General features: G+C 42.8%; 2 protein-coding genes across 4 annotated transcripts; both read right to left on the minus strand.

The window, feature by feature from the left end:
* Positions 1 to 928: 928 nt before the first annotated feature.
* ndufa13 (NADH:ubiquinone oxidoreductase subunit A13) lies at positions 929 to 3848 on the minus strand. The gene is made up of 5 exons (XM_039688773.2): positions 3691 to 3848; positions 2396 to 2474; positions 2252 to 2323; positions 1235 to 1304; positions 929 to 1144 (listed from the first exon to the last, which is right to left on the minus strand). The coding sequence occupies exons 1-5, from the start codon at positions 3782 to 3784 to the stop codon at positions 1025 to 1027; spliced, it is 435 nt and encodes a 144-aa protein (XP_039544707.1). The 5' UTR covers positions 3785 to 3848; the 3' UTR covers positions 929 to 1024.
* A 1125-nt stretch (positions 3849 to 4973) lies between these two features.
* Positions 4974 to 17504, minus strand: LOC120491138 (transcriptional repressor p66-alpha). 3 transcript variants are annotated; one of them, XM_089131646.1, is made up of 11 exons: positions 17278 to 17504; positions 14378 to 14555; positions 12202 to 12319; positions 11676 to 11807; positions 11021 to 11092; positions 10763 to 10873; positions 10057 to 10185; positions 8677 to 8893; positions 7801 to 8108; positions 7233 to 7398; positions 4974 to 6475 (listed from the first exon to the last, which is right to left on the minus strand). In XM_089131646.1, exons 1-11 carry the CDS (start codon positions 17387 to 17389, stop codon positions 6318 to 6320), a joined length of 1701 nt encoding a protein of 566 aa, XP_088987772.1. In that variant the 5' UTR covers positions 17390 to 17504; the 3' UTR covers positions 4974 to 6317. The 3 variants fall into 3 exon arrangements, with proteins under 3 accessions (XP_088987772.1, XP_039544702.2, XP_088987773.1); XM_039688768.2 differs by having other exon boundaries at positions 4974 to 6478; XM_089131647.1 differs by lacking the exon at positions 14378 to 14555 and having other exon boundaries at positions 4974 to 6478; positions 17278 to 17432.
* Positions 17505 to 17774: the final 270 nt, after the last annotated feature.

Raw genomic sequence — 17774 nt, forward strand, 5'->3', positions numbered from 1 at the left:
GAGGAAATACTCAGCAATGCTGTCCACTCATGAACTTACACACGGTGTGTGTAAAAGCAGATTAAAAACACCACATACACACATAAACACAACATTAAACGCTGGATTTACACCACAGAGGGACTTTTGGCAGTTTTAATTGACTGCCTCTTTTTTTTTACAACAGGGAGACATTAATATTTTGTACTTTTAGGAGATTCTATGTTATTTAATTATATTTATGGAATAGTTATAATCAACATTTTGAGCATTGAGCTGAAAATGACATTTCCAACTTGACCTATGCAACAGACTGAATTTTGAACACTTTAACCTGTTCAAGGAAAGTCCAGGCCACACACAGAAAGCGCTGAAACCTTCACCAAGTTTCGTAAAATTTCGATAAAGAAAAAAGTTCTTTACTTAAATAAAAAACATGTTTTTTGGTTAAAAATGACTGAAGAGCACCAGAGGGTTCATGGATCTGAACTAACATGAACACATACAGAAGAGTTTAACTAAGGTGCCGTCTACACCACACCGTCTTCGACTGAAAACGTAACTTTTAATGTTCTGGTCGTTCATTTACACGACAACGGCGATTTGGGGGTCTGACGCGTTCTCGTCTCCATGTAAGCTACACAAACAGTGATGTCATGCACATGTTCAGTCTATATGTGCGTATTCCTTCACAGTGACGTCGCCGCCTACTGGCCTGACACGAGTATTACAGCGCCCGCTCGATTCCGCTAATCCGTGAACGGGGTCGTTTTGACAGACGCAAAAAAACACAACGGAAAAAGTTTAGCACATCGTTGTCATGTAAACGTGACAAAAAGACTGTAACAAATGTATTTTTTCAGTCACTGCATTAACTAGTGTTAATTAAAGGGACCTTATTATCAATGAATGAAGAGCAGAGAGAAAGAAGGGAGGACACCAGAGCATCTGAGAGGAAAAGTACAGATATTTAATATGGAAACATTTACAGTGGGAACAGAATAACACGCCTCTGTGCAGCAGGGCATGCTGGGATAGCTGCCGTCTACACGTACCACTGGAAGCCAAACTTCTTGTGGATCAACTCCTCACGGGGTCGAAGGTTAAAGAGCTCCTCTGTGAGCGGAGGGACCCAGCGGTCCGTGTGGAACGCCTTCTCCCCGACCTGCGACAGAGGAAAGCAGCTCAACTCCTGAATCTCCACACATCGTGATCATGTGATCGCGCTCAGAAACAACAAAACGTGCGTCAGAACCTTCCAGCCGGGAACATCCTTCATGATCACAGCCTCCTCCTCCAGGTTCTCCCGCAGCATCCGCAGCGTTCTGCAGGACAAACAACAGTAGTCACGCCCCCTGCCTGCCATTGGTCAGCCCCAAACTCTGTGATTGGTCGAGGCAGGTGGTGACGTCATGCGGATCATTGGGTCTCATTCTCGAAGCGTCACACAAATCATGACTCGCCAGTAAATCTCATACTGACATAAATTCTGAATTTATGGAAAATAAATAAGACCTGAAATCATGCAGAAATACCCGAGCGATGATGTAATTGTGTCCAGACGCAGATGCGCGGTTTCTCTGCTAATGACAGCTCTGTCATCTAATGCTAAATGGTAATTCATGCTAACAAAGCAGCATGCTAAATCATGCTAACAATATTGCAAGCAACATGCTAATTCATGTTAACAACATGCTAGATTTTTGTTTGCAATGTGCCTAAACGTATTAGCAACATGCTAATTCATGATAGCATGTTGTTAACATCATTTCATGGTAACAATATGTTCAAACTTACTAACATGTTAATTAATGCTAACAACGTGCTAAAACTTACTAGCAACAAGATAATTATTGATAACAATGTGCTAAAACTTATTAACAACATGGTAAATCATGAAAGAAATGTTGCTAGCATTATTTAAAATGTTGCTAATTCATGCTAGCAATGTGGTAAAAACATGTTAATGTAACCCCTCACACCCGGGTCCTACTCGCCCCGCTCCGAGCAGGCCTCGAACCCGGGTCTCCGGCGTGAGAGTCAGGCGCTCTAACAAGGAGGCTAAAGACTGCAGCCTCTAGCGTCTGTCGCTAGAGCGCCTATTGAGATCGGGGAGTGAGGTTTACTCGCACAACAACTACTAGTTGGCCTCCGTTACATTAGCAATAACATATGATTAAAACCATGTGAAAACATGCAAGCAACGTGTTAACAACATGCGTATTAATGCTAACAGCATGCTAGCATGACGCGAGTTTAGTGTGATTCTCACCGTCGGTCCTGTTCAGCCTGTAGCAGCGGCAGAAGCCCGATCCGAGCCTCCAGCTCCTCGATCTGCAGACGCCTGTGAAGAAGAGGAAGAAGAGGGTCAGGACTGACGGCGCGACACACGGACGGCTAAAGCGGCGCGACTCACCTGCGCTCGCGGTTCCAGCGGAAAAGCCTCCAGTATCCGAACACCAGGATCCCGACGCCGATCCCGAACATGCTGTAACCTGGGAACGACACACACACTCCCCGTCACATCACGGACTGACGACAGTATTACCGTCAGAAGATTGCGATATCGAATCGAACACACTCGCGATCTTATTCCTCAATGTTAAACGATTCGTCTCTGTATATTAAGCCTTCGATGAGCGCGATCACAGGGAACATTCAGATCCGGAGTTGTCATGCATCGAAATAAAAGTAGTGTCATTATTTCTCTTGCAATCAGTCATATCACAGAAGTACTGGAATAAAGGTTTATAGTTATGATAAAACACTGATGTCTAACAGTGGCGATTAAAATTGAATGTAACTTTCTGCTTCAAATAAAGACTGTAATTACAGTTACACCTGTAGGTGGCGCCAAGTGACTTGTCAAGTGATCATTGAATCGTCACTCAAGAGATTTTATTTAAATAATTCATTCATATTATTAACAGTCAATCATTTAATCCCTTAAAACTAATCTATGAACACCAAAATACTTAACATACTTAAACATATATAATATGCCTTAAAATATCTTGAGTGTAACTGGACATTTAGTAGATTCGATTCGATTAGATTTATTTGACCACTTAAATATAAAAATATGAAGAACAGTAAGAAACTGTTGCATACATTAAAAAACAAATACAAAAGTAGTCAGGGATAACACAATAAAGCCCAAAGACTTATTTCCATTGTGGTCCCTTATAAAGGCAGCGGAAGTAGTATGTGCGGATTTATGAATATGCAAATATTCATATCATATCGGCAGTTTTAATTGACTGCCTCGAGTAAATTAGCCTAGATTTGTTTAGTCTGTTCAGATTCGTGATTTTTATTAGAAACAATATAATCGTGATTGTCAGTGTATCCAGCATCCACAGTCACACACAGCAGGAGATAAACACAAACCTAGCTTTGAACTAGAGGAAAATCACTCAAGTTTACACTGTCTTCATTTCCAGACTGTAAACAGCTCTACTTTATTGTGAAACCGGATTAAACATCATCGTTAGAGAGTTTGATCAATAACAGACTGACTAACGTTAACTCTTCACTCTTAAAGCTGGATTAGACTGTGTTTACAGTGGTTATTTAAAGCAGAATCTCGCTCAGGGTGTTTGAGATGTTGAGTTTGAGATGATGATGACCTAGTTTAAGACTGTGTGTGTGTGATGAACCCCGCACTGATCACCGCGCTAACCCTCCTCACTCACTCACACACACACTAACCGGACAGTCCTCTCCGGGGCAGGTTCCTCCGGTAGTCCACGGGCCCGTATCCCCCGGGCGGAGGCATGTCCTGCTTCACCTTGGACGCCGCCATCTTCCCGTCAGCGCCGCTTCGGTAGCCGGAAGCGTATTCCTCTTCTTCTCCTTCGGCTGCGGCGAGTGCGACTGCGCGCTGCTCTCTAGCGCCCCCTGCCACTCAAACTCCAGACCTGCGTGTCTCTCTCTCTCTCTCTCTCTCTCTCTCTCTCTCTCTCTCTCTCTCTCTCTCTCTCTCTCTCTCTCTCTCTCTCTGTGTGTGTGTGTGTGTGTGTGTGTCACAGACAGAGCGACATAATGAAAATCCTTCTCCATTTCTGACTTACACTTTTAACAAAAAACATAAAAATGTCTACAAGCTAAACTACCCACAAATAAGTGTTTTAAGGGATAGTTCACTTTGAAATTATTTTTTGATGTTTTATCTCACCTCAAGGGCATCCAAGATGTAGGTGTCTTTGTTTCCAAAGTATTTTCAATTTTGACATTTTTCGGTCAAACCGGTGATGACTGTCAGTCATATGATTGTTAATAAAAACTACAACATGGCGGATATGCGCGACGGTTAGAGGTTTGATTAAGGTTTGAGTGACTAACCAAAGTTCAACCTAAAAAAAATATTTTTTTCATGTTATCCATGTTATATTTAAAAAAAAACATTATTATTATCAGTAAAAACAGTAAAAATCAGGATTCTTTTATCAATAGAATGTACAAATTATAAATATCCTTTTTTTGGGGCAATCTCTGGCGAGTTAAATTTAATTAATAAACAGAATGATAAATAGAAGTATTGATTTCTTTTATTAAACAATATTAGTAAAATAGACAAAAATGTAAATAACTGTGTCCAACACTGATAATAATCATAAATGTTTCTCGATCATCAGATCCCTGATATTAGAGTGATTTGTGGAGGGTCATGTGACACTGAAGACTAAAGTAATGATGATAAATTCAGCTTTGATCACAGGAGTAAATTACACTTTACTGTATATTCACATAGAAAACTGATGAATTACATTATAATAATATTTCAGAGTTTTTCTGGGCTTTTTTGTAATTTTAATCAAGAGACTCTTTCAAAAACGTTAGAAATCTTACAATCTAAAAGTTTGGAACGGCAGTGTGTGTGTGTGTGTGTGTGTGTTCAGATGAGATGAACATGTTATCTGATAGTTTTGTCTAATATTCGTCTCTGTCTCAAAGATAAACTACAACTCACGGCTTCATTAAAACACTGGAACTGCGAGAATGAAAAGGTTCAACTTTATTACAGGAACAAAGATCAGTCTAACAAACTAACAAAGCTGTGACATCATCCGCTCTGTGGGCGGGAACATCATGAATATTTAGACAGAATCCTCACGGGCCAATAGGAACGATGCGTGAGGAGTTTACCCAATCAGAGCTGGGCATTCCGTCTTCATCATCACCATCATCATCATCAGATGTTAAATGAAGCCCGATAAACACCGATAATAATCAAGGGATACAGATGATCTCTTAATTAAGGCAGTTGTTAATGAAATCACCACAGAAACTGTTTGAAGCAATTGTTTATATATCCACCGTATGGAAACACACACAGTGACTGCAAAAATATCCACAAATGATTAAAACCTCGACTGACTCAAAGAAAATCAACGGGTCAACGGAAGGTCAACTTAAAACAATACTAATTAAAAACAAACCATCACAAACGTGTGACCACACACACACACACACACATCCTTCCGTTGAAATTACACACAGTTATATAATTTAACAGTCAGAGAAATCTAAATAAAAACACACACACACACACACACAGTGTGAAAGCGGCTCGTTTGCATCCATCAGTTCTGATGTTTTTGGTTTGTTTTCAGTCTTTCAGTCTTTCAGAGTCTTTTATAAGTGATCTGATCGGCCCAGTTTAGATGTGATTTAGATGCGATTCAAAAGTTCAGATGCAGTTTAGATTCGATTTAGATGTTCAGATGTGATTCAGATACGGTTCAGGTACAGTTTAGATGTGGCTCAGATCCGATTCAGATGCAGTTTTGATCCGATTCAGATGCAGTTCAGATGTTCAGATCCGGTTCAGATGCGGTGTAGATCAGATCTGGTTTATATGTTCAGATCCGGTACAGATGCAGTTCAGATGTGGTTTAGATGCGATTCAGATGTTAAGATGCGGTTTAGATCAGATCTGGTTCAGATGCGGTTTAGATCAGATCTGGTTCAGATGCGGTTTAGATGTTCAGATCCGGTTCAGATCCGGTTCAGATGCAGTTCAGATCCAGTTCAGATTTGGTTTAGATGCGATTCAGATGTTCAGATGCGGTTTAAATCCTGTTCAGATGCAGTTCAGAAGTGGTTTGGATGCGGTTTAAATCCGGTTCAGATGTGGTTTAGATCAGATGCGGTTTAGATCAGATCCGGTTCAGATGTTCAGATGCGATGCGAGAGTGAAAAGCCCTTGGATGAATAAGCGTCTCTGTGTAAGCGTCTCGGTGCTCTGGCGTGAACAGACACACACACACGTCCTGAATTGTGAACAGACACACACACACACACACACGTCCTGATCCCCAGACTGATCCCGAGCTTCACTTCCAGGAGTTTGCGGTGTGTGAGACGGTGTGTGAGACGGTGTGTGAGACGGTGTGTGATGGGATCATGTCCAGCAGAAACTCTCTGTGTCGCTCCAGCGCTGACGACGACTTGTGTCCCGACAAACTGGGCTTCATGTGGGCCATCGTCACACCTGCTACACACACACACACACACACACACACAGAATGTGTAAACAATGACAGAAGGATGATTTCTGCTTGAGTTATCTCAGCGCCGCTGGTTCCTGAAGTAGTTTACAAAGAGTTTACTATTGCGACTGTCCATCTCAGACCTGCGTGTTATAAAGTCAGAATTGCCAGATTTTAACTCGCACTTGTGAGATAAAAAGTGGCAATTATATTTTAAAATGTTGTATTCTGTGGCGGACACAGGCTTCCATAGATCTGACGAGTTTAATGAGGGAAGAACTACAATCCCATTAAGAAATAATCCTATTAAAAACCATCATTCGTTTGAAGACGTTGATTACACATACAACACAAACATGTGCATGTACGCAAACAAGTGTTTCGAGAGGGTAGGGAGACTCCATTACTAAAGAGCTTTATTCTCTGATTGGTGGATTTTATGCACAGCATCATGGGTAATGTAGTTTATCAATTCTGCTTTTAAAAGTGATTTGAAAAATAAGTTGAAAATAATGCGAACAGATGGTTTCGCCAAAAGCATAAACCACCGATTAGCTTTAAAGATCTTTCATTCAAAATCAAATTCCCCGATGGAGAAAATAAGAGTTTTGATTGGTTATTGTGGCATTGTGGGTGGTTCCTGAAGCATTAATTGGTTCAGACCGAATAGACGATTATTTGAGATCCGCCAATAGAAGAAAAAAGCTATGACGCTAAAACACACTCGGCGTGAGTGAGGCGTGCGAGCAGAGTCTGTACCTGCTGCTCCGCGGCTCCTCTTCCTCCAGCCAGAGGTCGTGGGGTCACGGCTCTTGATGACCTCTGACCCCTGACGCACTGCATGCTGACCCGGCTGTAGTCGAGGAGAAGGAGAAGAGATGGAGCGAATCCCAGACGCTGGCAGACCACGGGACGACGGACACACCTGAGGAAACACACACCAGTTACGCTGCACGGGTATGTGTGTGTGTGTCTCACTCACTCACTGTAAGGCTTTTAGAGATTTTACTTGATGAAAGCTGCATTAATAGATATTTTCGTCTTTAATATGTGTGTCGTGTGGGACCCGTTTAATAGCAGCACTAATGTACTCGAGGCTAGCGCTGTATCGGGAATCAGTCCAGCTTAACTACGCCCTTCAGCCGTGACCCCTGCACCACAGCACACACACTAGCCTCCAGGACATCACTGCTTGCGTAGATCACTTGGACAGGGAAATGATAGCTATTGCATGCTGGGAAAACGCGCATTAAATAAAACACAGCCAATCACGTCATGTCTAATGCGCATCACTTCCTGCTGGAGGGAGGCGGAGCCAGCGTTATACCTGTTTGATGGCTGCGGGGGGGCGGCTCATCTTCCCCCCGTGAGACGATGATGATGATGATGATGATGTGGTCTTCTGGATGCGCTGCTCGATCTCCTGCTCCTGTTGAAGAGCCTTCACGAACGCCGCCTTCAGCCGATTGGTGTGCTGGGTCTTCAGCGCCTGCTTCTGATTGGCTGACAGGCACTGCTCACACATGACGGCTCCGCCCCCGTCCTCACACCAGCGGCTGGTGAAGTCCGTCTCACACTGACGACAGCAGGAGGGCTCGGCACTGACCCCTCGCCCAGCGGACACACCCTGATGACCTGACACACACACACACACACACACACACCATCACCAGCACTGCCTGTGTTTCTTAACCGCGAGTGTAAACGCAATTTCTGTAATACATTTTAATTTTGCAACTTCTAAAGAGTTAAAATATGCATTCAATTTACATATTAGAAAAAGTGTATGAAATGGCAAATTTAAAAGATATGATTTAATTTTCATTTTGCACAAAACGTTGCACAAATATAATGGAAAATATACATTTAAGTACAGAAATGCATCGTTCACATAATTGAATATTGCTACCAATACGCTTCCATATCTCCGTGGCAATAACCAACACTGTGTGGGTCAAAATTATACAGATATTTCTTTTATGCCAAAAATCATTAGGATTATTAAGTAAAGATCCATGAAGGTATTTTGTGAATTTCTTACCATAAAAATATAAAAAAATTATATTTTTGTGAGTGAATGCAACAAATCACAACTTTAAAGGAGATTTTCTCAATGTTTATTTATATCGTCACAAAATCAAACCTTAATATCTTCATGCCTTATAGCTGGGCGGTGTGTGTGTGTGTGTGTGTGTGTGTGTACCTGGGCCCAGAGACTCCAGCAGACACTGCACCACCTCCTCCAGGCCCAGTAGGTAGAGGAAGTGGAGGCTGGCGGCCGAGGGCATGAAGGTGAGCTGGGCCGCGGGGGGTTTGGCCGGCGGGATCTCCAGGAGAGTGTTCTCCAGCTGTTTGCGCAGCGCTAGCTTCACCGACGCCACACACTCGCCGCTCGCCGTCTGCAGGCTCACCCCCGTGGGCTGAGGGAACAGCGAGCAGGACACTCACTAAACACCGGGGTCTTTCATGCTCTTCTGTTAAAATGTTCTTTCCTCTGTTCAGGATTAACCCTCATCCTTCGCTTCACCTCTCCCTGACCCCAACAGAGTTCATTCCATCGCAGAATAATAGAAACATTCTTTTCACAGACGGAAACGAGACGATATGACAAAAATCTATCGACATTTTCCTCAACGGATAAAAACCAGGAGATCCAGAGAGAGCTGGTGCGTGTGTGTGTGTTGGCATGCGCTGGATGCATGTCTCATTAAAGGGACAGTTCACTTTAAAATTATTATTTGATATGTTTTATCTTCCCTCAAGGGCATCCAAGATGTAGGTGTCTTTATTTCCACAGTATTTTCAATTTTGTCATTTTTCAGTCAAACCGTTGTTGTCTATCAGTCATACACTGGAGGCTAAGGGGGTCCACCAAAGAGCAGCACAGAGAAGTCCAAATTATGTTTAGTAAAAAGTAAAACTTCCGAAATCTCCGCGTAAATATTGAGTGACATCACACGCGAGCGATCACTTCCGGCGTAACATTGAACTGATTCAGTTCGGTTCAGTTGGACATTGAACAACTGATTCAGATCACTGTGATTACACGAGGTAAAACGATATAAATACTGTTGGTTTTCTCACACAAACCGCTCGTTTCGTGTCTTAGGCCATCAGTGTGTACTTACATTTACGAGTCATTAAATCATGTTTAATCTGGACTTCTCTGTGCTGCTCTTTGGTGGACCCCCTTAGCCTCCAGTGTATGACTGATAGACAACAACGGTTTGACTGAAAAATGACAAAATTGAAAATACTGTGGAAACAAAGACACCTACATCTTGGATGCCCTTGAGGGAAGATAAAACATATCAAAAATTAATTTCAAAGTGAACTGTCCCTTTAAACGTTCAATGTTCACTGCAAACAATGCTTTTTCTCCTCAGTCTTTATTTGTATTTTTCAGTCCAAATCACAGTTGTAATTACAGGGGGTAACTTTATTTAATTTGAAGATTTTCTTTATGTCGAAGACGTTAAATCTGTGTCTGCATGAGTATTCAAACTTATATTATTTGAACGGAGGATGAGCAGGAGTGTGTGATGTTCCCCGAGGGGAGGATGAGCAGGAGTGTGTGCAGCACCTGGTTGATGAGCAGGAAGCTGGCGCTGGGGACGGGGGCGGTGCGGACGAGGCCCGGCTGGAGGGGGCGCTGTCCCTGAGCGCTGCAGTGCAGGAGTGCCGGAGGCCCCTGTGGCGTCACTGAGAGAGACTGTGCACACACACACACACACACACCTCAGCACTGCAGAAAACACTTCTCTAGTCTCGGTTCCAGTCCTAATATCTAAAAACTCTTAAATCTTGAATGGGCTATATGCACGCATAAGTTCCGCATTTTAAGTAAGGATGCTCGTCCATTTCCGGTTGTGTAGATTAAAGCGGAGGAGAACCGGAGAAAACGGGATTATGGCAGAGTCTTCAATATTTACTGTCCTCCCGTCTTTGAAACGAAACGTACATACGTTTAGATGTAATTTTATATATAGTTATGTTTATTTAATATAATTTTAAAAAGAAGCATAAACACAACGAGGGGTGTCTGTTTTATCTGTTTTTGTAACTAACGTTTCTTTAGTATAACCATGGAGTATAAAATTCAATATAAATTCTCGGTATTGCATTGGACTCTACGATCGGCGGAAGTTATCGAGCATCCTTACACCTTCACCGGAAATACCGCCGTGCATAGAGCCCATTGTTCGCATGTGTGCGAGACAAACATGTCCAGATGATAAACTTCAGTTAAAGTTAAAGTTACCCCATGCGTGCCGACCCCATCCCCTCACCTGAGCTCCTCTGACAAGCGCTGGCATGATCACCTGAGTGTGTTTGGTCACATGACCACCGCGCACCAGTGGAGGAGGGGCCACAGTCCCAGAAGGCCGAGCGGGAACCACCTGATGAACCAGTCAACCAATCAGACTCAGGACAGCTGTGCCCAGATTGAGTGTGTGTGTGTGTGTGTGAGTGAGATTGAGCGTGTGAGTGAGTGTGTGAGTGAGTGTGTGTCTGTGTGTTAGAGCGAGTGTGTGTAAAGGACTCACAGGTTGTGCAGGTTTAGCAGTCGCTGAGCTCTTCAACAGAGGAGGAAGAACAGCAGACACTGAAATCACCGGCTGATCAGAGACAGAACAAACCGGATCTGTAACTCGGACTTTAACACACCAACACACAACACTAACGACACACACAACACTAACGACACACACAACACTAACGACACTAACGACACACACAACACTAACGACACACACAACACTAACGACACTAACGACACACACAACACTAACGACACACACAACACTAACGACACTAACGACACACACAACACTAACGACACTAACGACACACACAACACTAACGACACTAACGACACACACAACACTAACGACACTAACGACACACACAACACTAACGACACTAACGACACACACAACACTAACGACACACACAACACTAACGACACTAACGACACACACAACACTAACGACACACACAACACTAACGACACACACAACACTAACGACACTAACGACACACACAACACTAACGACACTAGCGACACTAACGGTGATCGCGGGCTCAGGATAGTGTTCAGGATCCAGACAATTTTATTTGTTAACAGAGTTTGACCCTTACTTTTCTCAAAGGAGCACATGAAGAACTTTAGGGGATGTGTGTGTGTGTGTGTGTGTGTACCTTCTGTCCGCTGGAGTCGGGGTGTGTTTGGCTGTGTCTGATCTTCTTCAGCAGGATGAGTTTGGCCTCTTCTAAGCGAAGCTCGTCTTTAAGCTGATTAATGACACACTCGCGCTCCTCTGCAGAACTCCTCTTCACACACACACACACACACACACGAAAACATATGATTAAACGTTGAGTCTGCAGTGTTCCCCATTAGAGATGTGCACGAATATTCCATCTGTAATTATTATTGGAAAAATCAAACACTAGTTTGAGTACGCCGCTGGACGTCTGTGATCATAAAGTTTGGAATTACTTACATACAAAATGGAAATCAGATTAATTAATGAAACCGAGTTATCACAATATCAGCAGCACAATGAGAGATCACATGATCACTCCAGCACTGCAAGATGGCCTGTTCCCCATAGAGACACTTAAGCGCATCCCATCATGCATTATGTTCGGGAAATCGCGTGATTGAGGGGAAAACACTCCAGTGTAAGTCGTGATTAATGACGAGTGACCGTCAGGCGTTTACCATCAGCTGATCCGGGACCAGTTCTCTGCAGCGGCTCCCAGCGACCCGAGGACTGGGATCCTCGTCGGACACCACGATGACATCATCAGGAGAGGTGGACCGCACGCTCCTCATCGCACTGCCATCACACACACACACACACACAAAGTGAAAGAGAAAGCAGATGAAACTGAGCGCTAGGAATGCTGGGACACAATGCTTCTCCTAATCTTCCAGCACTGGTGTCTGACGAGCGACTCGTGATCATGTGATGAACTGCGGTTCTAAAACAACAATCTCAAGGATGTCGGGAACTTTGGATCAACACACCAATGATCCAAATATTATTCTTATACTGTAACACACACACACACACACACGTTCATCATGTGTGCTTAACGGAAAGCATGATGCTATGGTCACATGAACGTTACTTTGATCTCAGACTGACGACTGAAAGTTGAACTGGTTGTGTTTCCCACCAGCAACTCCAGCTGTGTGTGTGTGTGTGTGTGTGTGTGTGTGTGTGTGTGAGAGAGATCCTCTGCATTAATCACACAAGTAAACACACGTAACATGACCCACCGATGTTCCCTGATGTCATGTGACACCCCTCCCCCCTCCCATACTGGAAACCATGACAACCAGCCGGCTGGAACCAGTTAGTGACACATGGCTTTCATTTTGTGAAGTGGAGGAGCGTTCAGATGCTGAGAAGATGGAGAAACTTTTGACACACACTTGACACACACACACACACACACTTGACTTCCTGTTCCGCACTGATCGCATTACAGCATCATCATCTAGCGTGACAGAGAAATCATGTATTCATATCAGCCATCGATCAGCTGTGGGACATTTCCCAGAATTCCCTGCTCCTCTAAACCCTGTCCGCTTCCCTTCAAACCGTTGCTCACAGACACAGAAATTAATACTCTTACTCAAGGACACATTAATCTGATCAAAAGTGACAGTAAAGACATTTATAATTTTACAAAACAACTTGACACAAGATGCGAGAGGAAGTCAGTGAGACGCGGCGCAACTAACTAACGAGTCACTTCAGAAACTCACATCAGACTACCCATCATGCACTCACACACACGAAAATGGCCTGATCGTATAATATAAGAGATTGCGTGTGTGGTAAAAGGGCATGAGCTGTTTAGCTCCGCCCCCTGTGCCGGGAGCAGCGGCTCATTTGCATTTAAAGGGACACACACAAACGGCGTGTTTTTGCTCACCCTCAAGAAGTGACAAATTTAACATGCTATATAAAAATATCTGTGGGGTATTTTGATGTAAAACTTCACACACAGACTCCGGGGTCATTATTCTTGTGAAAAGGGCACACATTTTGTAAATGTGATGTAAACATACTGTCAGAACTGAAATAACAGTGAAGCGAAAATTTGAGTGTGACTAATGTGCAATTATGACGCAAGTTAATTCATTATGCTCAATGCATCACTTTTTAGTATAACCTGTGGTAAAACATCAATGCTTAGGTTTTAACCCTTTAAGCGCCACAGTACAGTTTACTCCACAAGATGCGGCACGGAATAAAACGGCCGATTTTGTCATATAGGGTGTCAAATTTCATTCTACCTTTCCTCCACTAGATGGTGGACATGTCATACTTCATCCCGACTCAAAAAAACGTCATGCTTCTGTACAAAATGTTCGAGTTACAGCGCATTGAATCAGTGCGATCAAAAGCGGAGTTAGACGAGGCTGAAGTATTGACAGGACAGATAGGGGGCGACGTGGACGCTCGTTTAATCTCACTCATGATCTGGGCCTTACTGTGGCGAGTGAGCTTTCGAACTAAACAGGTCTTGTCTACTTGTGTTTACAGTGTGTCATATGAATAATATACATTTTAAGTGCCTAAAGAGTTAAATCTTTTAGCTACCTACAAAACAGTCAACAAACTGCCGATTTATGATGTTAGTTTTGCGATCTGGCTAGTTTCTAGTGATTTCTCTCTGATTAGCGTTCTGATAAAACTTTCATTCGTTGTTGAATTGATGTGTGTGTGAGTTGTATTACGGGTGTGTTTAGTGACAGTGGAAACACTGCATGTTTGGGTCTCGGTGTTCCTGACGCGAGGCTATCGGCCCCGCCCGCCCGTTTAAAGCCCTGCTCGCACCGGCCCGACGGTGGAAACACCGCAGGTGTAAAGGGTCCTCACATGTTCCTCTCGCCCACGGCCTCGTCTCCCGCCCGGAGCTCCAGTTTGACGGAGGCCTTCATCAGCTCTTCGTTTTCATCACGCTTCAGTCGCTTGCTGTCCACGGGGAGAGAGTCCTTCTCTAGTGCACGCTTCTGACTGCGCGTCTGTCGCACCGCCTCCTCAGACATCAGCTCAACTGCGCACACACACACACACACACACACACATTAGGGCTGGGCGATATGACGATATATATCGTTACCGCGGTAGAAAACCACAGTCGTAACAGATTTTTTTATTCCGTGTATACCGCGAAATGTAAATAAGTGGGCGTGGTTAACTCCCGTGCAGCGCGCGTGAGACTGCTGAGATTTGTCAAAGAAACATGGAGAAAGCAGATCAAGAGGATCCACAAAGGAATTACGTTTTCTAAAGGGTTGTTAACGTAAGGCAGCCATCAACTAGAGCAGAGCAGCAGCACTCAGGCTACAGTTTAGACGAGTGCACGTTCGCAACGGGTAAAGCATGAAGTTGGTTGATAACAACATTTCATAGGCTATATCAATATCATTACGAATAGAAATAACCTTAAATAATGTATAGTTATCCGCATCTTTCCTTCTCTTATGTATAGTTACTTTTTAAACATGAAAATCGCATTCAGCATGAATGAACATCCTGCTTGTTAAAACGAATGTATAATCCTGTTTCTGAGGAAAAAAACAAGCCCCTTAAAAACGCAGTATAATAAGGACATGTGGTAAAAATATAGTATAATTATATTATATATATTATAATTATATTATAAACTGTTTGATGAAGTAAAGCAATGCATGAGATTGAAAAATTATTTAAAGTTGAAATGCACCTTGTATTTAATATCAATCGGTTGTGGGAAGTCCATCTAAAAGTTGATGAGTGTTTTTTGTTAACTATATTTTGCTATAAAAAAGTTTACCAAATAAAATAAAAATAAAACAAGGTGACGTACTTTTCATTTCTAAAGTATTTGGGTTTATTTATTATACAAAGCCCTTTTTGTCTTTTTTTTTTTTGAGGATAACTATAAATGACTATATCGTGAAATATATCGTTACCGTGAAATAAAATTAGTCATATCGTGAAACACAATTTTGGTCATATCGCCCACCCCTAACACACATCATCAAGTCGAGTCTCCTTTATTGATACAATGCTTTTTAAAACACAGAGTGTGTCAGAGCAGCTTTACAGAGATTACAGGAGAATAACGCTGTAAATTTATTTAGTTTTTTTTTTCATTTAAATATATATATCATCAGATGTTTCTCCAGAGCGTTGTAGCTGCTCTACATACACACACACTGATGGCATCGCTGCAGATGTCAGTGGTTTCCTGAACTGATGCACGATGAGAACTAGAGCCCGTCAAATCCGTGAGAACAAATACAACCACATCCGCTGTAGATGAGTACCAGCACACACACACTCGCATACTCACACACACTCACTCGCATTCTCACACACACACACTCGGAAACTCGCACACACTCGGACACTCGCACACCCCCGTATACTCACACCCCCATATACTCACACACACCCGGATACTCACACACACCCGTATACTCGTGCACACACACACTAGGGTTGGGCAATTTCTCCCCCTAAAAACATCTGCGATTTTTTTTAATAAAAACTTGATTTAAGATTCGATTTTTTTTTACTCTGTGTGTTGAACTGATAATCACTCTTGTGTGTGTTAAACACAATCTACTTAATACAGACAGCTTCATTTTATAATAAAGATAAACAACAAATGCAAAAAATTAGGGCAAAAAATTAGGGCTGTCAAACTATTAAAATATTTAATCGCAATTAATCTCATTAATGTCATAGTTAGCTTGCGATTAATCGCACATTTTTATCTATTCCAAATGTCTTTTGATTTCTTTTTCTCACGGGCGGCTCTGATCGGGTCAGTCGATTTACTTCTCTGCGGGCCTCGAGTGAGTTTACGTAGTGATATTGCTCAAAGCTTCTGGGTTGTCTTACGGGATTGAAAGATTGAAAGACGAAAGTCTTACGGGATTGAACAATGTGAAGTGGTGAGTAATTACTGAGTTTACATTTTTGGGTGAACCCTTTAATAAAGTCACGTGACCTACAACTGTCAACGTGCAGAAGCTGGTCTCATTTCACGGTCATAAACTCTAAATCAAACTGCTGTTATTTTCGGTAAGTAAATTAAAGTGCAAAAACTAAATTAATTAGTAAAATTAGATAAATTAGTGCGTTCCGCTTTAAGATGAGAAAGATGAGGAAGAGGAGGATGCGCGCGACCGGAGGAGGAAGAGCAGCCCGGGACTCTAATTGCGATGCAGTGAACAACAACACTTACTAACACACTCAAAAACCACGGAATCCTGCAATATGATCACAAACATTATAATAACATCAATCATCATCATATCACTGCAGGATAGCAGTCGATCACGCGCGCGCGCGCCGCTTTCAAACACTTCAACGGTCATTTAATAAACGAGCAGCACTGAAATCCCCACAAACAACCCGAATCTGATCAATACTGTCGATCAGTTTCATAAACCTGAGAGGACTGTGACTCAAATAAAGCCAGACTTGACAGGGAACTCTCCTCGGACACGACAGAGTAAAGTTTACCTCAGATTTACCTCAGTTTTAGCTTCGTTTACCTCTCTTTTACCCCAGTGATTTATGTCACATTTAATGACGGAACGTTTATAAATATCAGTTAACACATCAAACCTGAAACTGTTCGACACAACTTCAGCTTCAAAGCGAAACATAATGACTTAACGTTAGTAACTTAGTCGTGAGTTATGAACCGTGTGTGTGTGTGTGAGGAAGAGGAGCAGCTCGCGACCCTCCGAGCGCTTGAACTCTTTGACGTCACTCACCGGGTCTCGCTGCCGGTTCCTCCGGTAATTCACTCGGATAATCCCGGGAAACCCTGTTTCTCCGATCGCTCACGTCCTCCGGTGCCGGATGGTGCCGCTCGGTCACACACATACACACACACCACGGCGTCACGCACTGCGCATGCGCGTTGAAGCTCACCAGGGACCATCATCACCGACGTCTTCCTCACACACACCCGAGCGAGCATAGGTGACCCGCAACTCAAGTGAATCAGTTCATTACTAGCAGTTTACCATTATCAGTGATCATGATGATGATGAATAATCACTAATGTAAGTCTGGGGAAACAATAACACACACACACACACACAACTCTTATATTTGAGTTTCATCTTTGTCAAGGTTCCAGCTCTGCTCTTCATCAGGTGCATCACGGAATGATTTTAAACTAAAAACTAAAGATTTTAAACTAACTGTTAGAAACCTCGTCTAGAGCTTACCCATAGCAGGAATAGAGGATGTGTGACATCATCAG

This window comes from Pimephales promelas, chromosome 5 (assembly GCF_988280905.1).
Source record: "Pimephales promelas chromosome 5, fPimPro1.hap1.1, whole genome shotgun sequence".
In the NCBI taxonomy this organism is placed as follows: domain Eukaryota; kingdom Metazoa; phylum Chordata; class Actinopteri; order Cypriniformes; family Leuciscidae; genus Pimephales; species Pimephales promelas.